Source organism: Lagenorhynchus albirostris, chromosome X (genome assembly GCF_949774975.1).
Source record: "Lagenorhynchus albirostris chromosome X, mLagAlb1.1, whole genome shotgun sequence".
NCBI classification, from domain to species: Eukaryota; Metazoa; Chordata; class Mammalia; order Artiodactyla; family Delphinidae; genus Lagenorhynchus; species Lagenorhynchus albirostris.
Window position 1 is genome coordinate 28,145,410 of NC_083116.1, and position 17,903 is coordinate 28,163,312.

Here is a 17,903-nt window from a genome sequence, read left to right on the forward strand (position 1 = left end):
TGTAGTGGGTCCAGACTTCACCCCAAGAGTAGTGTTATTAGAATGATGCAGTTTTAAATAGAGATTTGTGTTGACTTGTAGAGTTTTGATTAATTTGAGTTATTATAACCATGAAGAGTTAATGTCACTGTCAAGGTGTTGTATTGGCCAGCAGGAAACCTAGTAGTTTAAAGGACTCTTCGGAGTGTAGATTTTTTTTGCCATCAGTAGATCAGAATACGAGCAGTTGATCTTTATTTCAGTTAGTTTAAAATATAACTCCTTCACACTTTTACCTGAACCACACTAGGTGTGGAACAGTGCAGCTGTTTCTCCAGCTATTTGGTGACTTGAATGGTATAGGTAGATAGGCAGATAGAGGTAGGGGTGTACGATGGCACTTCTGGTTGCAGTGCTCTACTGGGGCTACAGAGGGCGTGCCAGCAAACCAATCCCATTTTCAGAGTCCTGGGATTTTAAACAAGCTAGACAGATGGCTCTTGTGCTCCATTAAAAAATGTGTTTTCATTTGGCTCATTATTTGAGGAAGCTTTCCTGTTGTCTTCCTTTTTTTTTTTTAAGTCTTCTGAGTCATAGCTTGAGGACCTGGGCCAGCTTTGAAAGTAAGGTATCAAACACTTAAGTATCCATATCTAGGAGACAAAAGGATTTTTTTGTTCTCCACGAACTTGGTCTTATTAGAGTATAAGGTTTTGCTGTAGATTTTTATGGTTCATCTGTACCTCTCTCCCTCTTCTTCCCCTGAAGGTTGCTTCGGTTATTAACATCAATCCCAACACAACCAACTTCACTGGCAGCTGCCATCCTCAAACTGCTCTACTTAGGCTGAGCAGCAGCAGCATCAAGTATCTGGACTTTGTCTTTGCTGTGGTGAGTAACAGGTTTATCAAAACTTAGGGGAGCACATCTGAAAGTCTAAAAAGGGTGTGTGTGTGTGTGTGTGTGTGTGTGTGTGTGTGTGTGTGTGTGTGTGTATTTGTTGAGAGGGATAATTACCTCTATTTTCCATTTCAACACTACTCAATTATAAAGTGTATACAGTCCATTGATCCCTGTTAATCCCTCAGGGTCACTTCGATGTTCTGTGGGCTGGACTTGAATTCTGCTATTCTGTTTTTATGTAGACCTTAGGGTAGGAGTAAGAATTAACCCATATTAAAAAAAAAAGTCTAATCCATATAGATATATGTTACAATAAAGTTTATTTATAAAAGACAAAGTAAGTTCCATAATATTTTCTCTACTATTGGTTAGAAAATTCTCATGTTTGTCTGTTATAATATTTTAGGCTTTTTCAAGGCTATATATTTATAATAGTATCAGTAATAATGATAGCTAACACTTATTGAGTACTCAACTATGTACAAGGCTCTGTGCAAGTACTTTACGTGCATTACGTCAGGATAGTTTATAATGGCAGCATTCAGGTTTTTGTTGTTCATGATCGCATCAAGGGCTGAACCCTAAGCAGAAGTTTCCATGCATGTTCTGCTTCTAGGTAGCGTAAATTGATCATTGGGGACCTTTATTTCCACCTTCTCAGAAGCAGTTGTTACCCCATAATTTTTCAAAGTGTGTGTGTGTGTGTGTGTATGTGTATGTACACATGTTACAGCAGATTGGAATGGGGAAGAGAGGCTATCAATGAGGGAAAATGTTGGACCACCAAAGTTATTGTATAAGGGCCTAAAAAACAGTTCTGCTTTCAAATCGGATTACTCTTATCTAGGGATGGGGAAATAGTCTCAACGTCTGATATATGAAAAGTTAGGCATGTCTTTGTTTTGTGTCTGAACTTGGTATTTTGAGTCTAAAGCCTCTTTTCTCTATGGAATACATGCTGAGTAATTGAGGATTATATTTTAGAAAGGTTTATAAAAACCTTCCCCTTTCCAGCATTCAAATAATTACTCCGTTGTAGTACATATATGACCAGTGAATTACTATTAAGAATGTCTAGTTAAGCTTGTCATCTTCATTGTGATAAGAGCAGGCTTCCCAAGTTACCTCACAGAGATTATATTATAGTCAATAAGAATGAAGAAAGTAATATTTTAGATTCACCCCCTTTTGAGTGATTGAGCTTGATCTTTCTAGCTGAGGTAAGATCCTAACAGGAACATGGTTTCTTCTGACTCTCATGGGGAAACATGTAATATTTAATGATTACAATATTTAATTGCCCAGCAGACTATTCTAAAATGTAATTCAAAATAGTGACATTTTAACCATGATATAGGTACTTTGAAAAATCAAGAAACGTCTGCAGTGTCACCAGAGTTCAGTGGGGCCCATCTCACCTTCAATCCTATCATGACCCTTACTTCTAAGGATAATTTATTGAATTTGGTGTATATGCAGGATGTTATGGTGGGATACAAAGAGGAAGGCCTGTATTCTTCAGATGCCCATGGATTAGTGGTAAACATAGCAATGTACTAATAATTACCATTTTTATGGAAGGCCTTGAATGTCATGCTGGCTTTTGGAATTGATTCTTTGGGCAAGTAGAGTGCTGTGGGATGAGTGCTAGACTAGAGGAAGATACAAAGTGCTATAAGAGTGTAGAAGAATGAGCCATTAATTCTAGCTAGGGTAGAGTCAGGAGGGTTTAACAGAGAAGATGGCATTTAAGCTGGACCTTCAAGGATGGGTCAGATTTGTACACATGGGGGAGAAGGTGGGGAGTAAGTGAAAAAGTACAAGCTACCCCTGGATAAAGGAACACAATCAAGACCAGGTGGAGAATGAGACATGTAGCATGTTTAGTGAATGATAAGTTTGGAAGAGTACTTGGGACTAATTGTAGAGAGCCTTGAATGCCAAGCCAAGGAGAGATGCGATAAGGTTGTTCAGGTCCTCTTTATGCTTCCTCCTGAAATTCTCTTAGTCTGCCCCCTGGTTTTCATTCCCTACTGATTCAGGCCTGCATTACTTCTTACCTGGATGTTTCACACAGCCTCCTAACTAGTCCCATCTCTTCCTCCCCTCCCCCAATGTACTTTGGCATCAGCTTGATCTTCCTGAAGCTCAGCTCTTCCTCAGAAACCTGCAGTGGTTCTGTTTTGCCGACAAGAAAACATCTAAATTCCATGCCAGGGTAGTTCACGCCTCCCCTCCCTGCCATGCAATGTAACCTGCATATCCAGCTTTATGATTCCTTCTTTCCCTTTATATGAATCTCATGCTTCCCTTACCCTGTTCCCTGTGCACATCCCAGGCTCTGCAGCCAGACTTCCTGGTGCCAAATCCCAGCTCACCGACTACTGTGTAGCCTTGTGGAAGTTACTCAACACCCTCCATAATTCAGTTACAAAATGGGGTGTTGTAATTCTTCCATTCCGTGAAGCCTCATATGTAAAGTTTTAAGAACAGCGCTTGTCACTTTGTAAGTTCTCAAATGCTCGTGTGCTTGTGATTATGCTCATTTTCTGACTACCTTTACTCATGTGGTTGCTTTCTCGAATACTCATTTCTGCTTGTTTCCTAATTGAATCCTACCCAATTCAAATGGCCCACCCCTAAGCTTGTGTTATCTTTGCTCCTCCCTTAGTTGGAAGTAACGTCTCGTCTTTTAATTTTCATAACCTATCACTTTTTTGTAATATGGTTATTTATTTATATCTATCTTCTCTTACCTGGCAGATTGCAAACGCGGTGGGGGCAGGAACCATATCTGGTCCATTTTGATGGCTCCCTGGAACACTTAGATATGTTACCTTGTACATACTAAAAGCACTGAAATAATTAGAATGACTGGCTAATCAGATGAGTGCTTCAGAAAGAAAATAGCAGCGAAGGAAAGGTTAGAGCTGGAGAGGCTGAAAGGCAAGGAGCCCCGTTAAGAGGCTGTTGTGATCCAGGCTAGAGGTGGTGAGGGCTCAGAAAGTGATAGAAAGAATGGAATGGAGGGAGTGAATTGCTGAGTGTCTAAGAACCATATGAGCACACCTCTGGTCCAAAAGTTGGAAACAAAATGAAGAGGGAAAGGGTTTCTGTCACATTTTGAGTCCCTTTACTTAGTTGCAGTTTATTCTACTGGTCCAGGTCTAATCCATGGTTTTATCTTCTGGGTAATAGTATTAGATTGCTTTCTTTCTGTAGACATTAACTGTACCTGTAGACAGTTGTGATGCATTGATTAACTGGAAGCTCTTTTTCACACAGAAAAATGAAAACCGATTCTATCTAAAGGAGGTGAATGTCAGCATGTATTTGGTTAACGGCTCTGGTAAGCAAAACATTGGCCTCTGGGAAAATGTATGGGTTACACTGAAAGAATAGAAACTGTAATTATCTTGTTACCAAATAGTGCCTTATTTAATGGACCAGAAGATTCTATGTCAAAATTGTACTTTGACCATAACTTAAAATCAGTAACTTAGAACTAGAGTGTTCTATCTTTTGCAGTATCCCATATTTTCAAAGCATGGTAGATAATAGTTAACGATGTGAGTGAGTTTTAGACTGTAGAAACATCTATAGAAAGATACGGAACCTAGTGATCTTAAGAATGGCTTTTTGTGGGCAGACCCTGTACCCTAAGCCCCCATATTTCACAGAAAAATCCTGGGGACTGTCCCATTTTTTTTTGTTGTTGTTGTTGATGGGATAAGAAGTTACTAACATGTTTTTTTTTTCCCCTTAAAGTTTTTAGCATTGCAAATAACAATCTCAGCTACTGGGATGCCCCCCTGGGAAGTTCTTATATGTGCAACAAAGAGCAGACTGTTTCAGTGTCTGGAGCATTTCAGATAAATACCTTTGATCTAAGGGTTCAGCCTTTCAATGTGATGGAAGGAAAGTATTCTACAGGTAAGAATCAAGCAAGTTTTATTAATAATTTATGGTCTTAGGTTGACTGCTGGGTGGCTTTTCCTTTGAGTCATGGGAATATAAGCACTGAAATACAGGAATATGAATTCACCTCTCGACTCTGTTGTAGAGTTCTCATAGCCTTGAGCAAGTTGTGTAACTATATTTAGCTCATCATTTTGCTCAAATTAGATTTGTTTTGTGATCTCAAAACCATTTGCAACAAAGTTTTTAAAGCTAAAACTGAGGAGATTTAAGTGAGCTTTACTTAAGGTGTAGACATTTCTCCATGGGTTGTAGTTTGTGGGAAGGGTGGCACTTGGGAGCAGCAGTTTTTGAGCATCTTGCTCTGCCTTCTTGGGGCCATCTTCTCGCTGGAAACATTTTCATACCAGAATTAAAGCAGTTTGGTCTCATTTTGTTAAGACAAAAGATTGCAGTAGGAAAGCCTCAGATATCATGACCTATGTTTTGGCCAGCCAGAAAGATCTGGAGAGTTTTAAAAGCAGGTGCCAGTGTGAATGAGGCTTTTTGAAGGTCTCCTCAGGGCTAATGGTGGTATTTATCAGATTTTTAGTGAAAGCTTTGTGAAGGGCTTATTACAGTGTGTTTATATGAATATGAAAGATGCATTTGGCATTACAAGATTAAAATTTGCTTGAAGAGGAAAAAGTACATAAAATTCCTTAATTGACTTGTCCTTTAAAACCAATTACTTAAAATTGACGGTTTGTGGATCACAGTTCTGCCCAGCAGAGCCATCCCAGTCATCCACATCCTTTTTAACAATTAATTCTATGGTTTAGAAGGAAATGTGGAAGCTGTGTTTAAAGTGAATGTGCTGTGAGCTGCTCAGCAGTTTTGCAGTAGTGCTGAACACCTAGCCTGACTTGGTTAGGCCAGAATAAATTGGGCTCTTCACCCTACCATTCTTGTGATTAGAAGGGTTAATCACAATTTAAAAGTACTTTCAAGAATTCATTTCCCCCTTTGTCAGTTTTGCTTACAAACTTCAATTATTTTGATCCTTTAATAGTTTTACTTTTGAGTCTTTATTGATCTCCCCTACATTATTACCTTAATTTTAGGTCCAAATTTGTGTTTAGAACTTAAAATCATTTGCAGTGTAAAATCCGCTCAAGCCTGTTTGTCTAGTCAGCTGTAATAGACATGAGCTGTGGTTTTTCTCTAATTTGAAACTTTGGTTTTTATGTACATAGAATTAGAAATGTCACCCAAAGGAGTATACAACATTTAGTACTGATAATGAATGCGTAATCTATTTGTGGAGCTAGGTTCTTGACTGTGGGTACCTATAAATACAACACACTGGTAATAATTCACTGTTTAGGAGAGGAAATAGACTTTCAGTAAGGTAAGAGTGTTGAGTGGATTTTACTGGATCAGACTACTGTCTAGAAATGGGGAAAATAGCCCCTGTGGGCTGCCAGCCCTGACCAGATTGATAAATGTGGTAAACACACTCAAATTAGTAAGAGGTCCCAGTTTCTTGACTTTTGCAGCCACTAAAAGCATATACTTGAAGTCGGGAATCTGCAAACTTTTTCTGTAAAGGCTCAGACAGTAAGTGTTAGGGTTTGGAGGCCATGTGGTCTCTGTCACAATTATTCAGCTCTGCTGTTGTAGCATGAAAACAGCCACAGGCAATAAACAAATGAGTGAGGCTGTGTTCCAGTAAAGCTTTACTTGTGGATACTGAAACTTGAATTTCATATAATTCTCATGAATCACAAAATCATCATCTTTTGTTTTTTTCCCAATCATTTAGAAATGTTCAAAAGGCATTTTTAGCCCTTGGGCCAGATTTGGCTCACGGGCTATAGTTTGCCCGATCTTTGCTCTAAAGGATTCCAGAGCCAGCATGGCTGTTTTAATCCCACAGTTAAACCTTCCTGATCTGCTCCGAGTTTCCCAAAAGACATTCACTCTACCACCAAGAGTCTAATCCTGCTATGTAGCTATGTGGCTAGATTAGCTCTCTTCATTTCTGATAAAGTAATACTCCTATTTTGGAAAGCACTTGGAATATATACAAAGAAATACAGACATATGTATGTGTTTTACTCAGATATAAATGAGTGTATATTCATATATATCTATATATATACACATACATGAATGAAAGGACAAATAAGGTTTAGGATTTTAATTCTAGGACACTGCATAATTTTATGTAGCTTTATCACTAAAATATACCTGTCTTAATTACTTTAAGTTGATCTTATAAGAGCATTTCTGAATTTTGAATATCAACATCTTTTACTTTTGGACATCATTTTTTTTATTATACTCATTATTTGTTACACACTTTTTCTCACCTACAGCCCAAGAGTGTTCGCTGGATGATGACACCATTCTAATACCAATTATAGTTGGTGCTGGTCTTTCAGGCTTGATTATCGTTATAGTGATTGCTTACCTAATTGGCAGAAGAAAAAGTTATGCTGGATATCAGACTCTGTAACACTAATCCACATGTGACTCTGTTACAAAACAATAAAGCAAGTACAAGATCCAAGATCCAACATGCAATACTATTCGATTTAAGGTATATATAGTTGCAGTCCTGATCTTAACAACAGGTGGTACAGAGGATTTTGAACTTAAATAGATAAAAATACCCCTAAAACTATAAACTATAAATTAGTCACATGATTTTGGTTTTCCCAACTAAGGAATTTAAAAGTTATTTCTACAACAAAAAACATGTGCAAAATCACGTGGATTATAGATTCTATTTTATTGTCTTGAATTAGTATTGCATTGTTCTCACTTTAAACATTCTGACTAGAAATATACAGCTTAGGAAAGGGTTAACCGCACCTCCACATGTAGTCGATTTGAGACAACACATTCTACGGTGGATTTGTACTTGCTCCTTTGCATTTTTTGGTGATTTTGTTTGCAGGTTAACTTAGCTGCTTTGGCATTGCTGTGTATTTGACTATGAGAGATATGCCAATAGATTTGAACAGGGTCTAGTATTATTATGTTCTTAGCAATGCATGCTTTTCTAATGCCTTTTGAATCCATTTGTATTTAATGTGGCTGTAGTGACAAAAGATACAAAAGCTTTAAAATTTTGGAATAGGTGTTAATCTTATTGTTTAATCTTTTTAAGAAAAAAACTGGATATTTCCGTCTTTTAAATTGTAAGACACAAGACTATTCCAACTGGGCATTTCAATCCATTTTCTAGATGTTTTAGAGATAATTGCTAGGCAGTGCCAATTTGGGGTGTTAGTCCCTTGTACCCGTAAATTGGCTTCTACATGCAGTGCTAAAATTAATGTAGATTTCTCTTTAGCTTTCTAGTATCCTTGTTGGTGATGGTTTGTTTTATTCTCTTCTTTTCTTTTCCTTAAAGAAGAAATGCCAGTATGTCCTAGAACCTAGATAAAGAACTTGCACCTAACCCAAAAGTCTTGGCCTTCTCTTTGTTCATGAAAAAGCTGTTCTTTGTTTCCAGCTTGTGTTGATTGCTACAACATTTACTAATTTGGCTTTCACATTTAAATAGTTCTGTGCTAATCAAAACTTACATTATTATTTTTCATTATGGTAGCATCATCATTAATTCATGTACTTTGTGTTCAGCTCTGTGCTCTGGGGAGTTGCACCAATTGTCCATTTAACCTGCACCACCTAATGTTTATATGAGAAAGCAAAACATTTCTGCTTGATAGTTAGCACATCAAGTATTTCTTGCTGCTTTTGTCTTTCTTCCTTTTTTTTTTTGGTATTGAGATGGCTGAGCAAATATTAAAAAATTGTTAACATGCAGCAATATATGGCAGGTTCCGTGTTTGGGGGGATGGGAGATTATGTGTGCCTCCCATTCACTAGAAAATGAGATATCTGGGTTCCAAAATGTTGTTTGCGTTGAATAAATTTGGTAGTCTAGTGACACACACGCAGAGGCAATTGCATGTTAGCATGTGTATGTCTATAACTACCTTTGGAGTTATATTGGCATGATAAATATTTTCTCCCACCTAAATTTGCTCTCTGTTTAGAGTAGCCTGAAAATCTTACTGGCTCAGAATAAGATTCCTGACTAAGCCCCTCTCTAAAAGCTACATTGAGCTGCATTGCCAGCTTAAGGCACTTTTTAAAGGCTAAATATAAATCTGATTTTTAAAAAAAAATTTTTATTTAAATAGTGTTTTAGTGTAAGATTGTTAACGTTGTCAGAATGGATAATGCTTGCAAGAATGTGAGCCTTAGATATTTCTCATGAGTCAAAACAAAGCAGCTTTTTTAAAAAATAAAAATTGGAAGCACAAGTGGGTGGCACACTGGCTTAATGCTGTTAATGTTTCTAAAAGTTTCTACCTTTAGATTATATATCTGATTTATATTAAAATACCTCTAATTAGTACTGTTTTATAGAAAATCTGACCTAATTGAATATTTTTGTATTTTACATGGGCCAGTTTATATGCTATCATTTACACTATCATTTCCTATAGCCATGTGTTCTTTGTACCTTTTGTAGTTTTGCTTTAACGGATTTACACCTTGATGATCTAACACTCTATTTGGTTTCTGGGTGTTTTTCATGGGTTAGCATTTGTATAAAGAAACTGGTCCATGTAAATACTTTCCATGTTTTTTCCTCAGATGTTTAAACCACTAGTTGATGTATGGTATTTCTCTTCAGATATTTGCCTGTCCATTTGCTCAACATATTGCTTCTAAAACAAACAATAAAGATTCTTTTATTTCTTAAGGAAATTTGCTCACATTTCTTTCCCATTGGCTAAAGTCTAGATTTTGTATACTACATAATGGCAATTTCTTCCAAAAGGAAAAACTTAAGAAATGCTTAGAAGTAGAATTAATTATTTCCAGAATGTTCTGTGTATTGCTGTCTGGAAGAGTGGTCCCATACATAGGTCCCTACCGATGTTGGAGTGGCTACAGAGTAAGAATCAGGTCTGGGATGAGACGTGTGTGGCGCGCACTTGTGTGTGTGTGTGTGTGTGTGTGTGTGTGTGTGTGTAAACTCCCCAGCTGAATCTAATGTTTAGGCAATTAGGAAACCAGTGATCTAGAATATTTATTTCATAGTAAAAGTGACAGAATATCTCTGTACACTTTTCTCAGGTCCTAAATTGAGGCTGATATTTAGTATCTGTACTAGGTCAGCCACACAAACTGACTTATTGATCCGAGCCAAAATAGGATTGTGTGTAATTTTTTTTTTTTTTTTTTTTTTTTTTGGTGGTACTCGGGCCTCTCACTGTTGTGGCCTCTCCCATTGCGGAGCACAGGCTCCGGATGCGCAGGCTCAGCGGCCATGGCTCACGGGCGCAGCCGCTCCGCGGCATGTGGGATCTTCCCGGACCGGGGCACGAACCCGTGTCCCCTGCATCGGCAGGCGGACTCTCAACCACTGCGCCACCAGGGAAGCCCTAATCTTTCTCTCAGATCACCTTAAAATTCTTGAACCTTCCAATTTCCAGATAGCTTCCCAGTCCACCTTAGTATGTCACACACACAAATTTAGCAGCCTGGCTAGTCGCTTTCCTCTGGATTACCCAGTTAAGCCACGTGACTGCCAGTTACTCATCAGAGCTCCCAGCTCTACTAGCTACCATGTGACTTGGTCAAGCTACTCAACTGGGGTCTCTCTCGTTTTTTCATCTGGGGACTGAGGGCTGTTAAATCCTGTTACTCTTATTTCTTTGAGTGATAGTTTTTCATTTCAATGAAGAAAAATATACATTTGAGTATTTTTAGAAGGAACCTGATTAGAAGCTACATCTTAGGCATCAAGAACATATTTACATACAGTGTTAAAACACACCATCTGAAGTTTCTTGCGTTTTTTTAGGAGGAATTATTATGAGACTCAGATATTTTTAGGATTATAGCCTTTTATCTCTGTTTATTTAGATAGATAATGTTACATTGTCTTGGGCTCAGCTCTCTCCTACCTATCTCCTGATCTTTTACCCTGGTATATAACTTTCTGCATCAATAATTACCATATCTTATTTTTGAAACTAGTATAGAGTAGCTTCAAGTTTCTTTTCAGATTCATGTAATATATTTCAAACAGTTTGACTATAGATCTAAAAGGTATATAATAGATAAGATGTCACATAAGGATGTGCTTCTAAATGCTGATTCTTCCAAAGAGAATTTTTGACACATTGGTTTTGAAGAGGTGTTTGTTTTATACTTTATTATAAATGTACATCTTGGCTTTTCAGCCCTCACACTGAAAACTGGATTTGAAAAATTTCTGAACTAACAGAAAATTGAAGATTAACAGCATTTAAAAAATCTACATGAACCTTTCCATTGAAATTTCAATGGTCAATGAAACTTTGTCTTTAAAAATCTTCATTGCCTCCGTGACTATTAAACTCTTCTACAAATATACTTTTCCTTTCCCCAGAAAGGTCTCAAGTGTACATTAGGCAAATAGATCAGGTCAAAATGACTTATAGAATGAGGTTTTCTTTTCTTGGATGTGATTTTATTAAAATTACTGTTTTACCAAAATTTCTTTCATTACCTAAAGAATTTTTAAAGGCCGAATTCATAAAAATCAATTATTATAAATTAATACTTCACATACTGAGAGCATTTTAAGTAAATGACAGCATCTAGAAAGATCTTTGTATTAGCCGAATTGCCTTTTTGATCTACTCTGGGAATATTTGTCTTGCATGAAAGCCTTAAGAAAGCCTTATTGGCAGTATTTATGAAAGTCGTTTCAGTACTAGGTCAAATACCCAATTTGGGAAAGAGGACTATGAATTCGTTGCCAGACTAAGAAATTAATCTAATGAATTTTTTAAAAACCAAGTTATATTAAATCCAAGACATAATACTTTATGGTCATGTCACCTAATAGTTTATATGCTGGGTGGTAATTTGGGAAATTGAAGGGGAGGAGCTAACTGGGTGCTCTTAACACCATATATTCACAAGTCACATCTGGCAACCTCAGCTATCTGGATTTTTAACAAAACCAAGAAGCAAGTAAAAAAGATCATTGAGCTGGCAGCCAAAATTGATGTCATAAAGTCCATAAACTCTAGGATTGCATCTTGTTCCCAGTTATTGCCCCAGAGACTAGCAAAAGGCTGGCACATTTCTTACATGCAAACACAATCAGATGTGCCTTGCAGCTATTCATTTTTATTTTCGGCACAGTTCTAATAAGTTTAATTATCTGATTTATCAATCCCTGGTAAATTGCAAGCTAGGAGGAGAACTAGGGCAATAAGAGGCAAGGAAATGGAAAATAGAAGCGGTGGTTCAACACGCTAGCCACCTCCTCTCTCTGCAAACATATCTCCATCTGCACTATCCCTTTCTTCTCCAGTCTCAGTAGGTTTTCTTCTGGTCAGTGCTTCTGGAATCCCATTTCCCCTGCCTCCCAGGAGACTTTGTACCATCGTCTTCAACCTGTAAAATGCTCATGGCTCTTTCCCACATCCTGTAACCACAAGTCTCTTCCACCCTGAAGGTATCCTTTCTTGACCCTGTGTCCCCCTTCTACCTACCTACCTTTCTTCTAAACGTCTCATAACGAGTACTGTGTGTTCCCCATCCCAAGTTCTTGATCTCCTAACCAGTCAATCATTTCCCATTCACTCCTAAACCTGCAACAATTTGACTCCTAGCCCCCACCCTCCGTATTGCTACATCCAGTGGACATTTCTCAGGCGTCTCTAATATTTTACACTGTTCTCCCATGATAATTGAAACTGTTTCCTTCCTTGGCTTCTGTGGCACCATTTTCTACCTGCCTTTCCTACTTTTTCCTGCTCCTTGATTCTTCACATATTGGTGTTCCCAAGGGTTTTATCTCTGATCCTCTTATTACTCTTATCTGCCCTTGCTGAGAAATATCTTTGTCCCTGGTTTGAACTAGCACGTCAACCACTTGGTTAGGACGTAGGTATCTTAAACTCAGCAGATCTAAAACGGAATGTCTTCCTCTTCCACATATCCCTCTCCACCCTCCCCCGACATGCAAATTTTAAAAATTAAATTTAAAAAAACCCACACAAAAATAACTACAAATAAAACTGAAATGCATATATTCCCCCTGTATTCCCTATCACTATGAATGGGACCAGTGTCTACATAATCAAGGGATTGGAAGCCATTCTACAATATTGTCTCCTCCTACATCTGTTTGGTCAGTTCTGTCTTCTAAGTGGATCTCTAGTCCATCCCTTCTGCATCTGCACTTCATTAACCAAGTTCAGGACCATATTATTCGTCATCTGACTTCTAGCAGTAGAGTTGCTTCCTAACTTAATACCTCCAGTCTTCCATCTGCCATAACTTCTGAAAAAAATATCCTTAAAATTCTGCAGAAATTTTTTTTGGGGAGGCCATCAGTATAAGGCCAAACTACCTAGAGCATACGGTGCCTTTGTGAGCTGATCCTAGTACCGTTTTCCATCTCTTTTCCAAGAGTACCTCTTTTATTTATTTATTTATTTATTTTTTTTGCGGTACGCGGGCCTCTCACTGTTGTGGCCTCTCCCATTGCGGAGCACAGGCTCTGGACGCGCAGGCTCGGCGGCCATGGCTCACGGGCGCAGCCGCTCCGCGGCATGTGGGATCTTCCCGGACCGGGGCACGAACCCGTGTCCCCTACATCGGCAGGCGGACTCTCAACCACTGCGCCACCAGGGAAGCCCCAAGAGTACCTCTTAATCCATTGTTCTAGCTATGCCAACCTGCTTGCATTTCACCCGAAGTGCTGTTTTCTTACCCTCCATAGTTTTGTCTGTGCTTTCTATACCTGGAACACCCTTCACCCATTACCTGCATGGCTAATTCCTACTCATTCTTAAAAATTCAGCTCTGGTGTCACCTCTTTCAAACTGTGTCTTGTGTAACAAGACTGAGTTGAGTGTGCCTCTGAAATATTTCGATGACACTGTGTGTTCCCTGCCCCTATTACAGCACATTTTGAAATTATAACCGCTGATTTTCTTATCTGACTCCTACACCAGACTGAAATCTTGAGGCAAACAGTTATGCAATCAGGGCCAGTTTATACTTTTTATTACTACTAAATGGCCCCATATTCCTATGCATTGAGTTCTTACATCTGCTTTATGTAGTTGTTCATTTGGTTCATTTCATTAATACTTCCCAATCTGCAGTGTTCCAGGCACTGTGCTTCTTCAACATCATAACAATTTGCCTCTGAAAGCTCACAGCCTGATCATCAAGGAAAGGCTAATTATATTTATCCATTATCTTCCATTTGAAAAATCTGTGAAGTATGTGATCATTTTATATATCTTTCATCCAAAATGACTGCATTTTTGGGGGTACTTAAAAGTATATGATTTGGTTATTTGGAAAATCACTTTTGTGGAACATCTCATTTGCTGGTAATGAATTCCAATGACTTGTTGCCTTGGTGTAAAAAACAAATATGTGTGTTGGGAAGTACTGTCATTTTAACTTAAAATGTACAGATCTGAAATTTTGTCACTGTTTCTGTTCTCAATTGTGCTTTCTCCACATCTAGCTCAAGACTGCAGTGCAGATGACGACAACTTCCTTGTGCCCATAGCGGTGGGAGCAGCCTTGGCAGGAGTGCTTATTCTAGTGTTGCTGGCTTACTTTATTGGTCTCAAGCGCCATCATGCTGGATATGAGCAATTTTAGAACCTGCAGTCTGATTGATTATATAAAAATACATGCACATAACAAGATTTTCTTCCCTTTCAGTTTTGAAATACTTTGTTCTTTAAGATTGATATATTGAAACTTTAATTCTTAAATCAGTCCCAGCATTTTGAGATAATTCTTTATTAATAAAAACTGTTAATAGAACAGCATAATTTTTTTTTAAATGTTGTATTTACTGGTCCTGAAGACAAACTTGTTGAAAAGAACATCGGTGTGCAGTGTTTTAAGGTCTATCTTAAGAAGCCTTGGCCAAATTTTGATTCTAACCCAAGATGCCTTAAACTTATTAACATGGCCATTATGAAGATAAAATATGTAGTTGTCTCCTAATGGAATTAATAAATATTGTTTCACTACCGGTGTTCTGTTTCAGTATATAAGAATTATCCTGATTTAAGCTCATCGCAGTGCCTTTGCATATAGTTCATTAAATAAATGTTGATGTGGCATAAATGCCCATCAGATGCTTAAACTTGGTTTTCAGTTGAATGTCCTCAGGACCATCAGCATTTTTTAGGTTATGTGACTTTCTTTGAAGATGAAGTCAGTATCTTTGGCTTGTGATTTTTCCCTAGGTAAAAAACAGACCCAAGAGGCTGCAGCAGAACTTCAACTGGCTTCAGAATTAGAGTTTTCAAAAAACTGTTTCTTTTTCAGCAATAATAGACAGAAAGGATTCAAGCATATTTAACCAGTTGCCTTTTTAAAAATGTTTTTCTCTTCCTTGGATGCCTGATTAGCATTGCAAGATAGAAATATTCTATGAACTAATTAGGAGAGATTGCGTTGTGTTTCTCTACCTCATCTTGTTGGTCTCTAGAGCATTAAAATCTATTTAGTGTTGTCATCAGACTGGTACTTATGAGCTGTAAGCAGCAGCAATCTCAGAAGGGAGGCAGCGAAGCAAAGCAGCAACTCGGCTCCTGCCTTTTCCAAGACGGCCCCTGTGGGGCAGAGCATAGATGGGGTGTAGACAGAAGCTGTTGGCATGAAAATGAGCTAGATATTCAGCCCCTGTTGAGGCACGCTCCATGTTAGAAGTGCAGCACAGATATTGAATGTATAGACAAATAAATAAGAAGGAAGCTTAATCAGTAGACTCGAGAATTTCACATGGAAGTGATTATTTTATTAATTCATTCTGTGTATGTATTGGCTTGTTCAGAATTTTTGTAACTCACTGATTACAGCATTTTGGTACCCAGCTATCAGTCTCTGAAGGCTTTCAGTAAAATACAGTAAATCTTTTTAATAAAAGCTAATGTCATTACTAAAATCTGTTCTATATACTCAGAACCTCAGCAGCATTTTTTTATGAATGACAAAAGTGCAAGAGGAGGAAGAGATAAAATTAGAGGAAAAATGCAAGTTATTATTCAATCATAAATCACACCAAGTATCACATTTTGTTAATTGCATTAGACTTATACTGGAAAGGACCTTAAAGATTCCTTACTATAACCCCATAATTTTTTCAGAAAGAGGAGTGACTTCACTGAGGTTACATATCTAGCGGGCAACAAAACCATTATTAGCATTTTGATTAAAAATTGTCCCAATGAAGTCTAGTCACTCAATAGTAAGAATAGTTTAAACTTGAAACTGGGAGATCAGAACTGGGCACTTTGAGTTTCTGTACTAACTAATTTCAATAAATGACACATGATACCAACTTTGTTTGCTTAAGTATTTTTAAAAGTACTGAATATTGGCTTTTTCAATGGCTCCTATTTTGACCTCTGCTACTTCAAAGCCTAAACCTCCTTGGATGGGATCACAAACATGGGAGGAAAAGAGAAGGGAATGAACACTTGTTGACCTCCTGATGTGTATCATATACTTTAGAAATACCATTTAATCCTCAGATACCTTATAATATAGGTATTCTTCTCCCCCTTTTACAGATGAGGAAAGTGAGGCCCAGTTTAAATTACTTGACCAAGGTCCTTTAGCTAGTAATTGAAGGAATCAAGATTCAAACTCAGTTCTGTCTCAGTCCAGAGCTCAGAAGCTACATTGCATGTGCACACCGCCTTCCTGGTGGTCCAGTGGAGTGGACTGCAATGTCCATTGGACTCTGCTATTATTCTTCCAGGCCACTGCTCAGCTAAAAATAATTACATATAACCTGATAGCTACCTAATGCTTGTATGAAAAAAATTATACTGCATTTTTCTTGATCATGAGTCCTTTTTAACTTAGATGTTATTACTCATACAGAATTCTTATTTGTATTTTCACGATAGCTGTGGCAGGGGAGAAAGGGAGTGGGGAAATACGCAGGTAGTGGTTTTAAGTGAAGATTCCCGCAGTGCTGCCCTTTCCCCGCAGTGCCGCTCTTTCCCTGCAGTGCCATTAGACAATTCAACATAAAATCTTCCCATATTAGGCAAGCACAATTCTTTGTTTTGGACCCTTTCCCGTTCTTCCCTTAACTTCTGCTTTTCGTACTGAGGAATTAGGTGTGATTTGAGATGAAGTGACAGTGAGAGATACAGGAGGATCAGTTGCTTGGAAATACTTGGGTGGACATAGTGGAAAATAAGAAAATAAGGGTAATGCTGTAAAAGACTAACCTATGTACTCTTTCAAAATGCTTGTTTCTTGTTTTCTTGTTTCTGCTTAATTGCATTCCTTACTAATTTCCTTTCCTTGCTTTCTGTCTGTTCTTTTCTAACAGCTGAAGAATGTTCTGCTGACTCTGACCTCAACTTTCTTATTCCTGTTGCAGTGGGTGTGGCCTTGGGCTTCCTTATAATTGTTGTCTTTATCTCTTATATGATTGGAAGAAGGAAAAGTCGTACTGGTTATCAGTCTGTGTAATCAATTAAATCTAGTGCTTTTTGGGGTTTTTTTTGCCATTAGAAGTTATGTTTTCCATTGGCTAAAAAGCCAGGAAATGCTGTGCAATTGATTGAGATACGCAGATTAACCTCAGTGAGTTGCTAGCTAACTTGGGCATGAGTAGCACTATTAGGGCCGATTTCTTCTTTTTTTCCTATTTTTTTCTTCCTTTGTAAAAGTGTAATTGAAAGAAAAATTGTGGCTTAGAATATGTTTTTTTTAGTGAATAATGATTCTAAGCCTCTGGATCCAATTATGAAAGCATTTCTACTGAAGTATAATTTTATATGTTGCAGTTACTTGTATTTTGCCTCTTTGACATTATTTGCATAATCAAAGCTGTTAGAGAACTTAACTTGCTTCAGGAAATAAACTCAAGAACATAGTGAATTCGTTTTCATTGGTGGCAAACATAAAATTTGGTTTGTAATAAGACTTAGATTCCGAACCGCCTAAACAAGATTATTTAAATTCTGATTTAATTTTCCTGCTAGTTAAAAAGAAAGAAAGAAAGGAATGTCTTCATAATATTGTAT

At 37.7% G+C, this 17,903-nt stretch overlaps 1 protein-coding gene across 2 annotated transcripts in view; it reads left to right on the plus strand.

The window, feature by feature from the left end:
- LAMP2 (lysosomal associated membrane protein 2) overlaps positions 1–16,195 on the plus strand; it is a 33,982-nt gene extending 17,787 nt beyond the window's left edge. The window contains exons 6-9 of one of the 2 annotated variants that reach the window (XM_060136895.1): positions 748–870; positions 4,168–4,231; positions 4,651–4,815; positions 14,360–16,195. In XM_060136895.1, coding sequence (XP_059992878.1) covers positions 748–870; positions 4,168–4,231; positions 4,651–4,815; positions 14,360–14,499 — 492 coding nt within the window. In that variant the 3' untranslated portion in view covers positions 14,500–16,195. Of the gene's footprint in view, positions 1–747; positions 871–4,167; positions 4,232–4,650; positions 4,816–7,154; positions 9,574–14,359 lie in introns of those variants that run through there. The other variant, XM_060136896.1, reaches the window with a different exon arrangement.
- The last annotated feature ends 1,708 nt before the right edge of the window (positions 16,196–17,903 follow it).